The 20140-nt window shown below is 44.6% G+C and overlaps 1 protein-coding gene across 1 annotated transcript in view; it reads left to right on the forward strand.

The window, feature by feature from the left end:
* Window positions 1–17486, forward strand: part of LOC137372596 (uncharacterized) — a 77667-nt gene extending 60181 nt beyond the window's left edge. The window contains exons 15-19 of the mRNA XM_068036570.1: window positions 3575–3730; window positions 9378–9438; window positions 9551–9656; window positions 14430–14454; window positions 16645–17486. Coding sequence (XP_067892671.1) covers window positions 3575–3730; window positions 9378–9438; window positions 9551–9656; window positions 14430–14454; window positions 16645–16833 — 537 coding nt within the window. The 3' untranslated portion in view covers window positions 16834–17486. The remainder of the gene's footprint in view (window positions 1–3574; window positions 3731–9377; window positions 9439–9550; window positions 9657–14429; window positions 14455–16644) is intronic.
* Window positions 17487–20140: the final 2654 nt, after the last annotated feature.

The following is a 20140-nucleotide window of genomic DNA, read 5'->3' on the forward strand; positions in this document are numbered from 1 at the left end:
AATCTGTCAGAAATTGAACACTTTTATTCCACCAATAAGAAAAATAATTCATCCAGAAAGATATTAGTTTGGAAATGGATATGTGACATCAGTGTGTGAACACTTAGCACAGTCATGCAACATTCTTTTATCCATTATTTTAACTGAAGTGTTCAACAACTTAGTGCCTCTGTTAAAATCACAAAGTAATGCCATCCAGCACATTGAAGCCTCACAAATTTTCTCCAGCTAACTGCTGGTGACAAAAATGTGTGACATCACCAAGTGTGCAAGACAACCTATTACCAGAAAGACATGAACTTCTAAAAGGTGGGAGATGCTAAACTCACAGGTTATCTGTACACGTAGATGTGTAAGAAGCGAGTGACAGTCCACAGCTGTAGAGTGGCAAGTTTCTGGTTTGTGTTCTGGGTGAGGAGCATCACCTACCAGTTACCTGGGTTCAGACCCACGCTTTTTAATTCCAGAACATCTGCTATTTCCTGCACAGTTAGCTGGTAAGCCTCCTCACTGGTGGTGCAAACTCAGAAAAGATGGCTGGAATTTTACGACACCCCCCCCCCCCACCAACAAGCGGGCTGGTGGCGGGGAGGAGCGGGGGGAGTAAAATTTAGTGGGAGTCGGGGGAGCCGTTCCCAACGCCTTCCTGTCTCCGCTGCAATTTTACATGGGGCGTCAGCTCTGAGAAACAGCCCCGCCCTCCCAGGCCAATCAAGGTCCTTAAGTGGCCAATTAACTGGTAAGGGCATCCTCCCACCCCACCGCCACTGGTATTTTACCCTTGGTAAGGTTGGGGGGGGCGGCGGTGGCAAAGGCTCCAAGAAGGTTGCCAGGAAACCACACAACACTCCCCCCACCAGACCACCACACCCCAAATGATCCCCCTTGCCTCGCCGGGGCCGGGCTGATTTTTTGGGGTCTCGCTGCAGACACTTATGGTCATTCCGGGGCCATCCTTCACCTTGCTTGCGATGGCTGGGTGTAATCCCAGCAGTGTCCACTGCTCCCGGTGGCCCTGCTGGGACTAAGAGCTGCTGTCCTGCTGATTGGCCGGCATCTCCATTAGACGGGACTTCCTGCCTCAAGGAGGTGGCGGTCCCGCCCAAGATCAAGGGCTTGGGGAGCGAAAAATCCCAGCGTGAATCCTCAGGCCTGGTGGAGGCAGGCTCGCCCCAGACTTCCCACCCAACGTACAATTCTGGCCGATGTCTGTTTTGATCGAGAATGCAATAACCAAATGAACAGCATGCAGCAAAGGGGCCTAAATTCCTCAGCGTCCCAAACCGGGCATAATTTCAGCAGCGAAAGCTATGGCACACTGGAACAGAGAGGCCTGTGGACCGAAGTATACTTGTCCTCGGGTCTCATCAGAATTAATCAGGCAAGCTGCGAGCACCAATGAGGCACTACATCACAGTTTCACTGGCAGGGCCTTTTGCATTTTGCCGCAGGCCCAGGGATGACCAGAAATGGGAGGAAAGCGATTGGGAATGGGGGAAAGGTAGGCTGGTAGCCGCCGCCATTGTTACCGGAGTTTGGAGGAGAACTCCTGCTTCTTCCAACTCCACAAAATACGAATCAATTTTCACGTTTTGGGCCCCTTCCTCAGCGGCCTCCAGCAGTCCTTTTAAGGACCATTGCTTCGGCTGCTCAAGATCCAGAAAGGCCAGTCGGAGCTTTTGCAGATCAAGTTCTGTTTAGGACAAATGGGCGTAGGTGACTGGGTCTGAAATTAGTGCAGGTGAAATGAGACCTGTGCTTATTTCAGGAGATCACCTAAAAACAGGCCCTGACTGAATTCCTGTGAAGATTGAGTATGGGCCTCTGCATTGCTAAATTGGTTACTGTTGCACCTGTTCTAGGCCCATAAAATGGGTGCAACTATTTTAAGTTTAGTGTCAAAACCATTAAAGTCTAATAAGTTAAAACACAGTGTGTGGAAATTTCTAGTGAATCTTTTGTGGATTATGATTGTTATTTATAACAGTAGGCACCTGCCCTAAATTCAAAATTGCCAGGTATGTGAGCCATTAAATAGTATAATTAAATCGTCACCACTACCCCCACCCAGCCGTCCACCCCGACAACACCTCACACATGCTCCTATAGCCATGTTATTTCCTGGGAGAGACTAAAACCAGATAAAAAATACAGAGCCAATAAGGGGGAAAACGCTCTGTAAAACTCCTCCTCCAACCCCCTCTGGCAATCAAAACAAGTCCAGGGGAACAGAAGGCCCAATATTACTGATAAAATGTTCTATAAATGTTCAATGCTTCTTGAAGGCTTGCAGAGAGACAGCACTCCCCGTACCAGCTGGTAATGTATACCAGAGGCTCAATACTCACTAGGAAAGGAATAACTGCCTAACAACCCAGTTTATTCTTACTCTTACGTAATTTAAACTCTCGTCCCCTGGTTCTCCCCATTCTGTTAAACTGAACTAATCTATCTATTCCAGCTCTTGAATTATTTTATCGACCTCTATCCAATCACCTTTAGTCTACACAGCTCTAAAGTAAATAGACCGAGGTCCTTGGGTCTATCTGAGTAGCTGAGCTTCTTTAAGCCAGGCATCATTCAAGTGTGTCATTTTGTCACAAATGCCTTCCTCAAATGTACCAATGTGAATCGTGGCTGATTCTACAGTAATTGCCGCCTGCTGCTAGTTTTCCAGTTCATGTCATCCACGCTGCTTTAATTCTAGCCTCTTGAGAATCCCCAATATTAATTGCTCCACCATTGGTGGTCATGCCTTCGGTTGCCTAGGCCTGTAGCTCTGGGATACCCTCCCTATACCTCTCTGCCTCTCCACCTCGATTTTCTCCTTTAAGATACTCCTTAAAACTTACCTCTTTGACTAAGCTTTTGGTCTCTGACCGAATATCTCCTTATGTGGCTCAATGTCATATTTTGTTTTATAATGCTCCTGTGAAGCATCTTGGAATATTCTATGTTAAAGGCACTATAAGGCACAAGTTGTTATTGTTGTACAGTTAATGCCAACTGCATTAACTTCAATGTAACACTGCTCTCTCTCTCTCTCAGTGCTATATGCATATAATATAATTTCTCTCTAAATGGAATGAGCAATTATTTGCTCTGCAACTGAGGTCAAGAACATTTTTTCTTCATCTTCTCCCCTGGCTTGAATGTGTGTACTCACCATAGGCTGATGGAAAATGAGTGGTCCCAGATGGCAAAAAATTATACCAGTCTCCATACTTATATGAGGGAAACCTTGTGCTACCGACCAAATTATGGAGCTCTGTACTGTTCTACATTTTATTGCTAATCACTGGTTTTCAGGTATTTAGAAAGTTTAACTCGGATCCCAACCAAAATCCCATTAAGTTAGCCCAATCAACTTGTTCTTTTTTTTGTCAATGCTGAGTGCTGCATTGATCTTAATTTTAGGTCTCCGAGCTTTCAGTTTATCTCTTAGACTGTCTCTCACAAGTTGGAATTGTGTCATTTATTGTACTAACTCAGTGGAAGGTTCCATTTCAGGGCTGCCTTGAGAATAATGGATATGAGTTGTTCAATGTGACAAACTGTATTCCTTTGTTGACAGAACACTGTTGAAAAAATTAAAAACCAGCAGATAAAACTAAACCTCTTGGAAGAGGAAAACGAACAGTTAGTAGAAAAGTCAGGGTGTGAATCACTGCGAAATATGGAAGCAAAAGTACAGGCGTTAAAGGAGAACATTCAAGCAAAAACACAAAAGGTACGTCAACAATTTAAACTGGGAGCTGAAGCCTGGGAGAGTTCACTGTGATGGTAAAAGCAATTGTTTATGAACCAGGCGATGTTTTACTGTTTTGATTTATTCCATTTTGTCTCGAGAATAGCATCAAAACAATTACAGTAATCAGATGGGAAAATAAGGAAAGATATAAACAAAATAAAGATCAATTATGACTTCATCAGCACCTGAAAGAGAGAAGAGAGCTTAATCTTTTGGCTGGGGACCTGGTGGAATTTTAACTCCCCCACCCTGGTGAAATCTAGGTGGGTGAGCTGTTAAACAGGAATGGGTCAGTTAGCCACTCCATTCCCATTCCATGGGGATTTTAACGCCACTGCTTTTTGATGGCAGATGAAACGCTCACCGAAATCAGGTAGGAGCCGCATACATGTATCAAAATCAAGTCCTTATTGCATGAAAAGATCGCCAATGACCTTTTAACTGCAATCTGAGAAGGGTGCTTGAGGCCCATCTCAGTAAAAGCTGCTGTGAAGACTGAAGCAGCTACAAAAGGGGAAAGTGTTAAAATTTCCATTGTGGAGCCTGGAGGAACAGGGGCAGGAATTGCTCCTTTGAGCCCCATGAAGAAAGTCTCACCCTCTGCTGACCTGGTCCTGATATTTTTCCGGTGGGCAGTTGGCTGGCAATATGTAAATCAAGCCAACCCTTAAAATTAGCTATGGCCTCCTCCCCCCACTCCCAGCGAGCTTCCCACTCGCCCAGTCAATTTTCCACCCAGGAATTAAAACCCTCCCTCCTCCCCACTTCTTTAGTCGTAAATGTTTCATGGAAACATAGGGATTACAGCACTGAAGGAGGCCTTTCAGGCTTGTGCTAGTGCTAGCCCTTCAATGAAGCTATCTACTCCAGTCACATTTCCCTGCCTTTTTCCTATATTCTTCCATATTTTTCTGTTTTAAATACATATATTCAATTCCTCTTTAAGTAATGTTCTAGTCTGCACTTGATTGATCACTTGTGATTCTAATAAAGGTCCACTTGGGGAAAAAAAATTATCTTCCCAAAGTAACAAAAAAATTACTTCACACTTTGTTTAATAGATGTTAAACTAGAATCACGGCATGTCATAGAGTCATAATGGTACAGAAGGAAATCATTCGACCCATTGAGTCCAGACTCATGATCCTATGTATGCAGTGTGGGGTTGTTGGAATTTCCAGATGAATTTTTTTTCTTGATTCATGGGATGTGGGCGTTGCTGGCCAGGCCAGCATTTATTGTCCACCCCTAATTGCCCTTGAGAAGGTGGTGGTGAGCTGCCTTCTTGAACCGCTGCAGTCCATGTGGGGTAGGTACACCCACAGTGTTGTTAGGAAGGGAGTTCAGGATATTGACCCAGCGACAGTGAAGGAACAACGATATAGTTCCACGTCAGGATGGTGTGTGACTTGGAGGGGAACTTGCAGTTGGTAGTGTTCCCATGCATTTGCTGCCCTTGTCCTTCTAGTTGGTAGAGGTCGCGGGTTTGGAAGGTGCTGTCTAAGGAGCCTTGGTGCATTGCTGCAGTGCATCTTGTAGAAGCTACACACTGCTGCCACTGTGCGTCGGTGGTGGAGGGAGTGAATGTTTGTAGATGGGGTGCCAATCAAGCGGGCTGCTTTGTCCTGGATGGTGTCGAGCTTCTGGAGTGTTATTGGAGTTGCACCCATCCAGGCAAGTGGAGAGTATTCCATCACACTCCTGATTTGTGCCTTGTAGATGGTGGACAGGTTTTGGGGAGTCAGGAGGTGAGTTACTCGCCGCAGGATTCCTAGCCTCTGACCTGCTCTTGTAGCCACGGTATTTATATGGCTACTCCATTTCAGTTTCTGGTCAATGGTAACTCATAGGATGTTGATAGAGGGGGATTCAGCGATGGTAATGCCATTGAATGTCAAGGGGAGATGGTTAGATTCTCTCTTGTTGGAGATGGTCATTGCCTGGCACTTTTGTGGCGCAAATGTTACTTGCCACTTATCAGCCCAAACCTGGATACTGTCCAAGTCTTTCTGCATTTCTACACGGACTGCTTCAGTATCTGAGGAGTCACGAATGGTGCTGAACATTGTGCAATCATCAGCGAATGTCCCCACTTCTGACCTTATGATTGAAGGAAGGTCATTGATGAAGCAGCTGAAGATGGTTGGGCCTAGGACACTACCCTGAGGAACTCCTGCAGTGATGTCCTGGAGCTCAGATGATTGACCTCCAGCAACCACAACCATTTTCCTTTGTGCTAGGTATGACTCCAGCCAGCGGACGGTTTTCTCCCGATTCCCATTGACCTCAATTTTGCTAGGGCTCCTTGATGCCATACTCGGTCAAATGCTGCCTTGATGTCAAGGGCAATTACTCTCACCTCACCTCTTGAGTTCAGCTCTTTTGTCCGTGTTTGAACCAAGGCTGTGATGAGGTCAGGAGCTGAGTGGCCCTGGTGGAACCCAAACTGAGCGTCACTGAGCAGGTTATTTATAAGCAAGTGACCCTTGATGGCACTGTTGATGACACCTTCCATCACTTTACTGATGATTGAGAGTAGACTGATGGGGCGGTAATTGGCCGGGTTGGACTTGTCCTACCTTTTGTGTACAGGACATACCTGGGCAATTTTCCACATTGCAGGGTAGATGCCAGTGTTGTAGCTGTACTGGAACAGCTTGGCTAAGGGCGCGGCAAGTTCTGGTGCACAGGTCTTCAGTACTATTGCCAGAATATTGTCAGGACCCATAGCTTTTGCAGTATCCAGTGCCTTCAATCGTTTCTTGATATCACGTGGAGTGAATCGAATTGGCTGAAGTCTGGCATCTGTGATGCTGGGGACTTCAGGAGAAGGCCGAGATGGATCATCAACTCGTCACTTCTGGCTGAAGATTGTTGCAAATGCTTCAGCCTTATGTTTCACACTGATGTGCTGGGCTCCCCCATCGAGGATGGGGATATTTGTGGAGCCACCTCCTCCAGTTAGCTGTTTAATTGTCCACTACCATTCACAGCTGGATGTGGCAGGACTGCGGAGCGTAGATCTGATCCGTTGGTTATGGGATCGCTTAGCTCTGTCTATCGCATGCTGCTTACGCAGTTTTGCACGCAGATGGTCCTGTGTTGTAGCTTCACCAAGTTGACACCTCATTTTGAGGTATGCCTGGTGCTGCTCCTGGCATGCCCTCCTGCACTCTACATTGAACCAAGGTTGGTCTCCTGGCTTGATGGTAATGGTAGAGTGGTGGATATGCCGGGCCATGAGGTTACAGATTGTGGTTAAGTACAATTCTGCTGCTGCTGATGGCCCACAGTGCCTCATGGTTGCCCAGTTTTGCATTGCTAGAGCTGTTCGAAATCTATCCCATTTAGCACATTGGTAGTGCCACACAACATGATGGAGGGACTTCATCTCCACAAAGACTGTGCGGTGGTCACTCCTATCAATACTGTCATGGACATGCGACAGGCAGATTGGTGAGGACGAGGTCAAGTATGTTTTCCCTCTTGTTGGTTCCCTCATCACCTGCCGCATACCCAGTCTAGCAGATATGTCCTTTAGGACTCGGCCAGCTCGGTCAGTAGTGGTGCTACCGAGCCACTCTTGGGGATGGACATTGAAGTCCCCCACCCAGAGTACATTCTGTGCCCTCGTCACCCTCAATGCTCCTCCAAGTGCTGTTCAACATGGAGGAGTACTGACTGATCAGCCGAGGGAGGGCAGTAGGTGGTAATCAGCAGGAGGTTCCTTGCCCATGTTTGATCTGATGTCATTAGACATCATGGGGTCCAGAGCCGATGTTGAGGACTCCCAGCAACTCCCTCCCTACTGTCTACCACTGTACCGCCACCTCTGCTGGGTCTGTCCTGCCGTTGGGACAGGACATACCCGGGGATGGTGATGGCAGTGTCTGGGACTTTGTCTGTCAGGTATGATTCTGTGAGTATGACTATGTCAGGCTGTTGCTTGACTAGTCTGTGGGACAGCTCTCCCAACTTTGGCACAAACCCCCAGATGTTAATAAGGTGGACTTTGCAGGGTCAACAGGGCTGGGTTTGCCATTGTCGTTTCCGGTGCCTAGGTCGATGCCGGGTGGTCCATCCGGTTTCATTCCTTTTTATTGACTTCGTAGCGGTTAGGTACAACTGAGTGGCTTGCTCGGCCATTTCAGAGGGCATGTAAGAGTCAACCACATTGCTGTGGGTCTGGAGTCACATGTCGACCAGACCAGGTAAGAACAGCAGATTTCCTCCCCTAAAGGACATTAGTGAACCAGATGGTTTTTTACAACAATCAACAATGGTTTCATGGCCATCATTAGACTAGCTTTTTAATTCCAGATTTATTAATCAAATTCAAATTCCACCTTCTGCTGAGGTGGGATTTGAACCCATGTCAGAGTAATACCCTGGGTCTCTGGGTTACTAGTCCAGTGACAATACCACTACGCCACTGCCTCCCCCTGTAGTTTTGGCTCAGTGAGATTGCTTTCCATTTAATCCATTTTGGCCAGTCCTCAAATTTCTTTGTATTATCTGAAATTGATCTTTTAATAGTCCATTTAGGAGTAACGTAGAAATATTTTTATTTGATGATGATCTCAGTTCTAAAAGCTGAATGCATCCAGTGTGGAACAATACAAAAAAGGGAAGTTTACAGCAGCAAATTTCCATATTTTTTACATATTTACAAAGTTATATGTCATATTTATGACAATTCAGCAATGTTTCAATGATGCTATACAACAGATAGAATGAGGCTATCAATATAATTACTTATAGCTGGAATCTAATATTACACAATGGAAGAACTATCATTCCATAGTATTTCAGTCGTTATACTGCTGCAATGCTTTTTTGTTGAATCCTTCTCAAAAGCATCATTGTGTGACTTTGGCAACAAACAATGCTGGTGAGTACAATGATGTAGCTGACACTAGGCATGACTTGGATCTAAATGTTTTCTGAAAGGCAGTCGTACACAAGGTTAAATGGACTTGATAGAGTGACTCATCTTAGAAGAAGTGTGCTATAAATATGTGATGGTCATTGATAAATCCAATAAGGAATTCAGGAGAAACGTCTTTACCCAGAGAGTGGTGAGAATGTGGAACTTGCTACCACAAGCAGTGGTTGAGGTGAATAACATACATATATTTAAGGGGACGCTAGATAAATACATGACGGAGACAGGCATAGAAGGATATGCTGATAGAGTGAGATGTTGTGGGGTGGGAGGAGGCTTATGTGGAGCATAAACACCGGCATGGACCTGTTGGGCCGAATGGCCTGTTTCAGTGCCTCTCCCATCATAATATCTAATTGAAATTTTGTGCCTCTTTTAATTTTGTTTGGTAGATTATTGGAAACTTTTCTCATGCTTGTTAAAGTTTTTCGGCAGCTGATCAAGAGAATCCCAGAGAAAATTCCAGGAACTGATTTTGAATATCAAAATATCCACCCAAATATTCACCTAAATATTCATCCAAAAACCAAATGCCTGCTTATATGCTGCAGAACTGTCAAGTTCCAGGTGTATGAAGATATATGTTTCTAGAAGCAGGATTATCAGTGCTTCAGGTGTCTTATTTGCTCTGCGAAATTTGTCTCTTTTCTCGTGAGTTCTAACAGCTTGTTTCAATGTTAGTTGATAGCTTTGAGTGTCCAGACAAAACTGCAGCAGGAGCAACACAAAATCCTTTTGACAGGTCAGAATAATGAAATATTATTACTTTTCATTCACATTTTGTGTTAATTTGAGAACTGCTTGAATTTCCGGTTGTTAACTTCATAATGCTAACAATGTGTTGTATTGTACAGATAAGCCAGCCTTGGGCTTGCATCCTAAAACAATGGGAAGGCTCCCAAGTTGTGAGAAAATGACAACATTACAGGAAAAATGGGAACAAGCACGACAGAATCTGAGGTGAATCTGAAAAGGCTTTACCCATTTGCTGGGGAGAAAATGACCGTTGGAAACGTATAGTAAGCTGTCCATAAAATGCAACATTTGCCAATGATGTATTTTAATTACTATCTCATAGAATTATGCAGAGTCAATACATTTTTCCAACTCAACATTATATTGCAACACTAAGGTGGAGTGGGTTAGCACACTGCCATTTCTCTTTTAAGACTTGGGTTTGAATCCTGGCCAGACTGATGGGACGCAAGTTTCCACATTCTTCTGGCTCTATAGGTCTTGCATGATTTAAGTTTAAATAGTCTTAATCTAGGTCCTAGTGGGTGAGTCACAGCACAAAACTACATGAACTCAGCTCACGCTGAGAAATGATAGTCAGGCAAGACTATAGAAATATGACAGTGGAGCAAGTAGGGCCTTTCTTCTGAGGTAAGGGTTAGAGCCTGTTGTGGGGGTCAAGCCGAGGGAGCTTTACTCTGCATTGCTCTAAATTATGACTGACCTGGGAAAATTTGATGCTAACTGCATTTATCTTCATCATGTGTAATTTCACCAAAACAGATTCATTGGTGCTGGACCATCACCTCACCACCAGACATCAAGCCATCGTTTTTAAGATGGTCACTGACCTCATTTTTGGAGATCTACTTTCCATGGCCTCCAAACTCATAATCCCCCAAACCACAACAGCCTGCGTCTACCTCCTTCGCATAATCCACAAACAGGACTGCCCTGGTAGCCCATTGTTTCAGCCAATTCTTGCCCCACTGCACTGATTTCTTCCTATCTCGGCTCTATTTTTCCTCCCTTTGTCCAGTCTCTTCCCACTTGCGTCTGCGATTCTTCCAATGTCCTCTACCACATTAACAGTTTCCTGGCCCCAGTCGTCGTCTTTTCATCATGGATGTCCAATCCCGTCTCACCTCCATCACCCAACAAGATGGCCTGAGAGCTTTTTCCTTGAACGGAGACCCAACCAGCCCTCAACCTGCTCCTCCACCTCGCTGAACTTGTTCTTGCATTGAAAAACTTCTTCTTTGACTCTACTCACTTCCTCCAAATTAAAAATATTGCTTTGGGAACCACATGGGTCCCAGCTATGCCTGCCTTTTCATGGCATTTGTGGAACATTCATTATTTCAGTCCGACTCAGGTCCCTTCCCTCACCTCTTTTTCCAGTCCACTGATGACTATATCAGTGCTACTTCCTGCTCTCGCCCTGAGCTGGAAAATTTCATCGACTTTGCTTCCAACTTCCCTTCCCTCACCTTCACATGGTCCATCTCCAATTCTTCTCTTCCTTTCATTGACTTCTCTGTCTCCATTTCTGTTAAAGGAAAGTTGCGTCTGTAATCTGAATTTTCTGAGGAGTTAACGAGGCGAGTTGCTGAGAATAGCATGTTTGATGTAGTCTACATGGATTTTAGCAAGACTTTTGTCAAGGTCCCACATGACAGACAGATCAGAAAAGCAAATGGAATTGAAGGAAAAGTGGCAAGTTGGATCCAAAATTGGTTCAGTGGCAGGATGCAAAGGGTAATGGTCAAAGGGTGTTTTTGTGACTGGAATGCTGTTTCCAGTGGTGTTCCACAGGGCTCAATACTAGATCGCTTGCTTTTCTTGGTATATATCAATGATTTAGACTTAAATGTACAGACATATTAAGAATATTGCAGATGATACAAAAATTGGCATGTGGTTGACGGTGAAGAGGAAAGATGTGGATTGCAGGAAGATATCAATGAACTGGTCAGGTGGGCAGAATAGTGGCAAATAGAATTCAATCCAGAGAAGTGTGAGGTAATATGTTTGGGAAGAGCAAACAAGGCAAGGAACTACACAATAAATGGGAGGATGCTGAGAAGTGTAGAGGAACAGAGGAAACTTGGAGTGCATGTCCATAGATCCCTGAAAGTTGCAGGACAGGTTGACAAGGCGGTTAAGAAGGCATACAGGATACTTTCTTTTCTTTACTTTCTTTAGCCGAAGCATAGAATGTAAGAGCAGGGACGTTATGCTAAATCTATATAAAACAATAGTTTGTCCACAGCTAGAGTACTGCGTACTGTTCTAGTCACCGCATTACAGAAAGGATGTGATCATACTCGAGAGAGTACAGAGGAGATTTACGATTTGCCTGGACTGGAGAATTTTTGTCTATGAGGTTAGTCTGGGGTTGGTTTCTTCGGAATAGAGGAGGCTGAGGGGAGATTTAATTGAGGTGTATAAAATTGAGACCCCCTAAGATAGAATAGATAGGAAGAACCTATTTCCTTTAGCTGAGAGGTCAATAACCAGGGACCATAGATTTAAAGCAATTGGTAATGGATCCGAGGGGAGCTGCAGAGAAATTTTATTCTCCCAGAGGGCGGTGGGGATCTAGAACTCACTGTCCGAAAGGGGGAAAGAGGTAGAATCCCTCATCACATTTTTAAAAAGTATTCCGATATGCACTTGAAGTGCTGTAATGTAGAAGGCTACAGATCAAGAGCTGAAAAGTGGGATTAGGCTGGATAGCTGCTTTTTGGCTGGCACAGACACGATGGGCCAAATGGCCTCCTTTTATACTGTTAATTTCTAAGATGTTGTGATTTCTGGGTATAGGCTATTGACCAATATCTCCTATAAGGTCACTGACTTCCACAGCTATCTTGACATTACCTCCCACCCTCTTCCTCAGAAGACTCCTGCTCCTTTCTCCGTATCTACCTCATCTGTTTTGATGATGCCAGAGCATCTGATACGTCTTCCTTTTTCCTCAATGAAGGATTCCGCTCGCCGTGGTTGACAAGGGCCTCGACCATGTCTGCCCCAATTCCTGCACTTCAGCTCACACCTCTTCCCCTCTCTCTCGGAATCACGATAGGGTTCTCCTTGTCTTCACCTTCCACCCCACCAGCCTCCACATTCAATGGATCATTCTCTAACATTTCTGTCACCTTCAGCAGGATGCCACCACCAAACACATCTTCCCCTTCCCTCCCCTTTTAGCATTCTGCAGAGACCTCCCTCTGCGACACCCTGGTCCACTCCTCCGTCACCCCCAACACTCCCTCCCCTTCCTACAGCACCTGTCCATGCAAGTGCAGGAGATGCAACAAGTGCCCTTTTACCCCCTCTCTCCTCACCATCCAAGGCCCCAAACACTCCTTGCAGGTGAAACAGTGATTTATTTGTACTTCTTTCAGTTTAGTATACTGTATTTGCTGCTCACTATGCCATCTCCTCTACAATGGGGAGTCCAAACACAGATAGGATGACCGATTTGCATCTAATCTCTGTTCAGTTCACAAGCATGACTCTGAGCTTCTGGTTGCCTGTCATTTTTATTCTCTGCACCACTCCCGCTCTGACCTTTGTCCTCGGGCTCCTACACTGTTCCAATGAAGCTCAACGTAAGCTCGAAGAGCAGCACCTCATCTTTCAACTAGGCACTTTACAGCTTTCTGGGCTCAGCATTGAGTTCAGCAATTTCAGATCATAACCTCTGGTCCCATTTTTTCAGATGGCGGCTGTCGACATTGAAGATGCAAAAGGGAATAACAGAATCAAAGACTCATCTTTTACTTCCATTGCCATCCCCTTTTGCATTGCACCATCATCCCTTTTATCATTCAATTTCTCCTGCTATCCATCCAATCACAGAGCACACCTTTTGTTTTTCTTTACTCCCCTCCTCCCCTTTCCCTGCTTCTGTGCTTGCTTAAAACTTGATAGGTCTCTAACTTTTTCCAGTTCTGATGAAAGGTCATCAACCTGAAACATTAACTCTGCTTCCCTCTCCACAGATGCTGCCTGACCTACTGAGTATTCCAGCATTTTCTGCTTTTATTTCAGTTCTGTCTTTAGTTTTCTACACTGAGATTTATTTTTGTGTATATCAGGAATTCAGGGCACACCATCGAGTTATTTCAATGAGCAGGACCTTTACCCACAAATCAGGGCTGTGCCCAAATTCCTGGCATGCACTCCTGCAGTATGAAGCTTTGTGTTGGAAGGGCTAAAGATGATCATTTATTTCTGTGTCCACTCTGCAGCTTCTTTTATTGTAGGAAAGTGTCCAGCTGATCACAAAGTTTTCTAGGTTGAGACTTTTGTGATGGCGAGCCAAAGTAGGAATAGATTCTGATCGTGCTATCTTGTGTTGAATCATTAGTTGGTGGCTTTAACTACCTGTGGGCTGTAAGACCCAAATCGTGGATCACTGAAATGGCACAAATCTTAAATAACTCCATCAATTTGGGACTTGCTTTAATGCTTAACGAGATGAAGCAGAAGAATTACTTCATACTTTAAGTATTGCACCTCACAATCACTTATCACATTGGATCCAAATATAACCAATCTTTTGGTAGTTTCATGGCAGTACTGGGCTGGGCATGGCTGGATTTTTTGCTGCATTCACTCCACCCTATTTGGTCTGCACTGGAGGTTCCTCACACAGTGAGGGTGGTTTCCTTACACCCTCTTCAGTTGTGAAGTCAGGAAAAGAGGCAGAAGTAGTGGGATGATGCCATCCTCTGGAATTCCCATCTGACCACCTCTGTTGTTTCCAAATATAATGTACACCTACATGAAATGAACATTGTTAGTATACATCAGCATCCCATTCTGCGGAAACAGGTCCCCACTACATTTTGCTTGGTCGGTTTCCTTATGGCTGTAGTTGCTATAGATACCAGCCTTTTTATGAAGAAGAAGCATCTTTGCCTGATCCTGCCGGTACTTTCCCAGTCATGTTCCTCCACAACTAATTTCCTCCATCTCACCCAACAGGGGCCTCAGCTGTGCCAGCACTGATGTGAGTACCTCTCCACTTTATGTAGATGTTCCTGAGCCCAGGAATTTGGATGATATCAGGATGGCGCAATTTGTAGGTTTTCACATCCACTGGGGCCTATTTTGAAAAATGGGGCAGTAGGGCAGACCAATCCTCTACTGTCATTGCAGTCATTTTCCAATTTATTGCCATCTTAGCTATTGGTAGAAGAGGAAGGTCTTTTTTATATAAACAGGGTCACTTTATCACTGTACTGCTGCTAAGACCATAGGAATGTACAGGACTGGAAAATACAATTACAGTTCATCTGGCCAGCCCGAAGTTTCAAGCCAAGAATAGATTCTTGGGCAGGATCTATTTGGTACTATCCATCCATCCATTGGATTCTGTCTTAGGACAGATCCTAACTCAAATCTGACACATGAGATGAATGAACTACTTACTATGGAAGAGTAGCTGAAATGGTTTCCCATTGCATTCCTCACGGTTTTTATCTTCAGAGTATATTCAGGTTTTGTAAATATGGGCATACACAGCAAGAGTACAGAAATAATAATACATTTATACAAGGCGCTGTTACAGTTGGGGTATTGTGCACAGCTTTGGGCACCCTTATTATACATGGCAATCCAAAGAGATTCACCAACATAATGGGAAACTATAGTTGTGAAGAGAGAGTTAAGATTCTAGGATTATTTCCACTGAACAGAGAAGACCAAGAGGAGAGTTAATAGAGGTTTTGAAATTACAAAACTTTTTATAATTATGAAGGTTTTTGATACAAGAACAACAACTTTTATTTATGTGGCACCTTTAACTTAATAAAACCTCCCAAGGTGCTTCATAGAAATGTTATAAAGCAAATTTTGACACTGAGGTCAGAATTAGAGGAGCGGAGATATCTAGCAGGGTTGTGGAGCTGGAAGAGATTACAGAGATAGTGAGGGGCAAGGTCATGGAGGGATTTAAGAGTAAGGATGAGAACTTTAAAATAGAGGCATTGCTTAATTGTGAACCAGTGTAGGTCAGCAAGCACGGAGCTGATGGGAGAAAGGGCCTTGGTGCGAGTTAGGACACAGGCAGCAGAGTTTGGGTGACCTCAAGTTTATGGAGGGTAGAATGTGGGAGGCTAGCAAGGAGTGTTTTGGAATAGTCAAGTCTATAGATAAAGAACATTATGAATGAGGGTTTCAGCAGCAGATGAGTTGAGGCAGGGGCGAGTTGGTCGACATTATGCAGGCGGACATAGGCGGTCTTAGTAATGGTGCAGATATGTGGTCAGAAGCTCATCTAGGGGTCAAGTATGACCCCAAGGTTGCAAATACTCTGGTTCAGCCTCAGACGGTGAATCAGTGAATAGTGAAAGGCTATTTCCTCTGGATGGTAACTAAATGACAAGGGATAATCAACTTAAAATTGTCACTAAGAGGAGAGAAGGCAAGAGAAATTTCTTTACACAGAAAGAATTTTGAGCATGGAATGCTTGACCATATGGAATGGTTGAGGCGGACTCCATTGAGCTTTTAAAGGAAAATTGGTTGAATATTTGATGCAGAGTAAGGTACAAGGTTACAGTGAGGCAGTGGGGATGGTTTTGGACTGCCTTAGCAAAGAACCATTGCAGCCACAATGGACAAAGTGGCCTTATTCTGTGCTTTAAACTCTGTGGTTATGGGAACCATGACCTTTCCCCTCCCTAACCCATGGTTAAGGAGGTCAATTGTAGGAACTGTACCACTGTCCCAGCTGAGATGACCTAACATAACCAAGACTGGGGATGGAAACTGAGACCTTCCCAAACAATGTGACTAAGTTATTTGCTGGGTAAAGTTGTTTAGCCAGCAGTGGGCCAGCCAGCGGTTTTAAGATACAAAGTGAATGCAGAATATTCAAAGCAAATGAAAGGATACAGTGATAATAATTGAGAGAACTATCAGGGTTCCATTTGTATCTAAAAGTAAACACTAAAATGAGTGCCAATGACTTGAAGATGAAAGGGCAGTGAAGCTCTTCTTGAATCTCCTTTGGGATTGCCATAGAGATGGTCATTTCTGTAAAGCTGCTTCATTTCAGTTCTCTGAATGGAGGTGCTTAATGCTCCAGTATATTATGATTGTGAGCCTTTCTGTATTCGTGCTTCACATTGAAAATGTTGTTTATTGTAACTCAGTCCACTTATGACATTAAGATTATTTTAATTATAACTGGAAGGGGTCTGGCAACACTCAGTGCCAGGACGGGAGGGAAGATGGGCGATCTAGCCACTGTTACAACGGAGTTTTCCGGCTGCTATCCAAAAACAAAAGCCAGAATGCCGCCAGGCGTGAAGATCTTCTTGAGCACCCCACAAAGATGGAACGTGTCTTCTGGTGCCCCCTTCCCCGTAATCATCCAATCTGAGCAGGGCGGGGCACTGGACCTGTGGACCCCACACAAGAAATGAGGAAAATAAGGCAGGAGGCTTGGGCATGCATTCTCTCCTTTCATTATCATGGTTGCGCTCCATCTGGGTGTAGCTACAGGCTCACACTCAGAGAAAGGCCTGGAATATCCTAGGGCAAAGCAAGCTGGGTAGAGACCTGGCCACACAGATCTGTTCCCCCATTTCCTCTTCTTTGCACTTGGGAAGTGAGCATTCCTCAGCCACACTAGAAAGAATATAAGGCTTAACGCTGCCAATAATGGAATGGGGGAAGGTGATGGGTGTAATGTATTATTGGGCATGGAATTTTGAGACATGCTTTGTATCCATAATCTATACAGCCCAACATTCTCAATGCAACCAAGTGTGTATAAGGTTCATTAAGATGCGGAGCATAGTTAAATTAGAGGCTGCCCCGAGAACTGGAGTAGTGTTCCAGAAACTAACAGCCTGTTTGCAATAACTGTAACGTGCAAAATATCGTGCTGTTTCTACACTTTGTAACACCTGCTTCACCCCAGGAATCTTGAAAGTATTTTGTTAATTTTATTTATGTACGACATCCTGTTTTTCGCTATAGCTGTCGTGTCATGATGTTTCTATGATGTATGTTGTTTTGTCGAGGTAAAAAAAAGAGAACTTGAATAAAAAGTGTTCATATACTCATGTCTCCTTGTTTCTGCTTAGCTGATTATTTCAAGTTTTCAACATAAACAAGAATATATTTAATGTTATGCATGCTCATTATATATAGAAATGCAGTGATATACACACAGTACATGCAGGAATACAGCAATTCTATACATCTGTATATGCAAAAATACACACACTGACAAACACTCACAATATATACAGGATTACACACAATGACGTATACATTCAGTATATATCATAATACAGGAAGCACTATGCTTTGCCTTGCAAACCTCTTAAAAATTCCAATTGACCTTTCTGGAAGCGCTGGGATGATCTTTGGCAGCGCCTTTTTAGATCCTTCAGTTTGAAAGGGATGACCACAACCTGTAATGCCTACTTTCTCTGGGTCATCCTCCTCTTGGGCCAGGCAGGAACTCAGGAAAATGGCATGGATGGGGTAGGACATCATTCCTGTGTCATCACAATGGAATTTAAATTCTCCGACCTGTTACAGGTGCCAGCTTCCCATCGACTTCAAGGATGCTCAGGTAATGCGCATCAAGCACAATATGGGGAAAAATTGCAGGGGGCAATAGTGTAGTGGTTATGTTACTGCAGAGTCTCATCGACAGGTTTGCGGCTGCCTGCAATGAATTTGGCCTAACCATCAGCCTCAAGAAAACGAACATCATGGGGCAGGACGTCAGAAATGCTCCATCCATCAATATTGGTGACCACGCTCTGGAAGTGGTTCAAGAGTTCACCTACCTAGGCTCAACTATCACCAGTAACCTGTCTCTCGATGCAGAAATCATGGGATGCGCTTGTTGTCCAGACTGGCCAAGAGAGTGTGGGAAAATGGCGCCCTGACACGGAACACAAAAGTCCGAGTGTATCAAGCCTGTGTCCTCAGTACCCTGCTCTCTGGCAGCGAAGCCTGGACAGCGTATGTCAGCCAAGAGCGGCGTCTCAATTCATTCCATCTTCGCTGCCTCCGGAGAATACTTGGTATCAGGTGGCAGGACCGTATCTCCAACACAGAAGTCCTCGAGGTGGCCAACATCCCCAGCTTATACACACTACTGAGTCAGCGGCGCTTGAGATGGCTTGGCCATGTGAACCGCATGGAAGATGGCAGGATCCCCAAAGACACATTGTACAGCGAGCACGCCGCTGGTATCAGACCCACCGGCCGTCCATGTCTCCGCTTTAAAGACGTCTGCAAACGTGACATGAAATCCTGTGACATTGATCACAAGTCGTGGGAGTCAGTTGCCAGCATTCGCCAGAGCTGGCGGGCAGCCATAAAGGCGGGGCTAAAGTGTGGCAAGTCGAAGAGACTTAGTAGTTGGCAGGAAAAAAGACAGAGGCGCAAGGGGAGAGCCAACTGTGTAACAGCCCCAACAAACAAATTTTTCTGCAGCACCTGTGGAAGAGCCTGTCACTCTAGAATTGGCCTTTATAGCCACTCCAGGCGCTGCTCCACACACCACTGACCACCTCCAGGCGCTTACCCATTGTCTCTCGAGATAAGGAGGCCAAAGATATGTTACTGAACTAGTAATCCAGAGTCCTGGATTGATCATCCAGAGGATGGCAGTTTGAGAATTTGAATTCAGTTCATAAAACATGGAAATTGAAAGGTGGGATCAGTAAAAATGACCATGAAGTTGTCAGATTGTTGGGGGACAAAATCCCAACCTGTTCGCCAATGTCACCAGTAGGGAAGTCCAAAATTGCTCCCAGGTTTCAGTTCTGAGAAGACAAAACACACCTAGAAATCGGGCAATAATCTCCATAATTGTAGTCAGAAATTCTAGGCATGGACGTTTGGAATAGAACAAACTATTTAGGGTTTGGTTCTAATAAGGCACAACTCCTAACTGGCAGTAACACTCTCTGTAATAGTAAACTGGGAAATTCCAGACTGAGATGTTTAGACCAATTCAGGGACTGGCTTGCAAGAAGATGCTACTCAAAACTGCAAGTGCAGGGATAATCTCAGAACAGTGATGTTAAACATTCCAGACAGACATTTACGAGACATAAAACTGCTCAGGAATTTGCTCCTGCGTAGATCCAACTCTCGCTTATGCCTACTAGAAACACTACGATACTGAAATTCCTGGGGCTAATGAGGACATAAACGATAATGAAAACAATATGGCAAGGAAACCCCATACCAATAGCATTATTTTGCTTGAAGTGCGGCAGAATGCCAATTCCTGTGTGCATATAGGGACTCCATGTCACTTCTGGCAAAATAATGTCAGTGGAGTAGGAGCAGCTCCGAGGAATCTCCCAGGCTAGAGCCAGAAAGTGCTGGGGCTGAAGAAGATGCGTCACATTTACAACTGGGGAGGCCAGAATATGCACTGAATCCCGGCTCTACCTCATTGAGACCAGACTTTTAAATTCCGAACTTCCATCCGCCCACCCTACATCAAGGGCGAGTTCCCAGCTTTCCCCTTGAAAGACCTTCAGCTGAATGTACACCAGTTAAGATCAAACAGCAATGTGATAATGACCAGATAACTCTTTTAATCATGTTCGTTGAGGAATAAATATTGCCAGGACAATGGGAAGAGCACCCCGGCTTTTCTTCAAATTGTGCCTTGGGATCGGTCATGTCCGTGTGAGAAGGCAGAC

The sequence above is a fragment of the Heterodontus francisci genome, chromosome 1 (assembly GCF_036365525.1).
Source record: "Heterodontus francisci isolate sHetFra1 chromosome 1, sHetFra1.hap1, whole genome shotgun sequence".
Lineage (NCBI taxonomy): Eukaryota > Metazoa > Chordata > Chondrichthyes > Heterodontiformes > Heterodontidae > Heterodontus > Heterodontus francisci.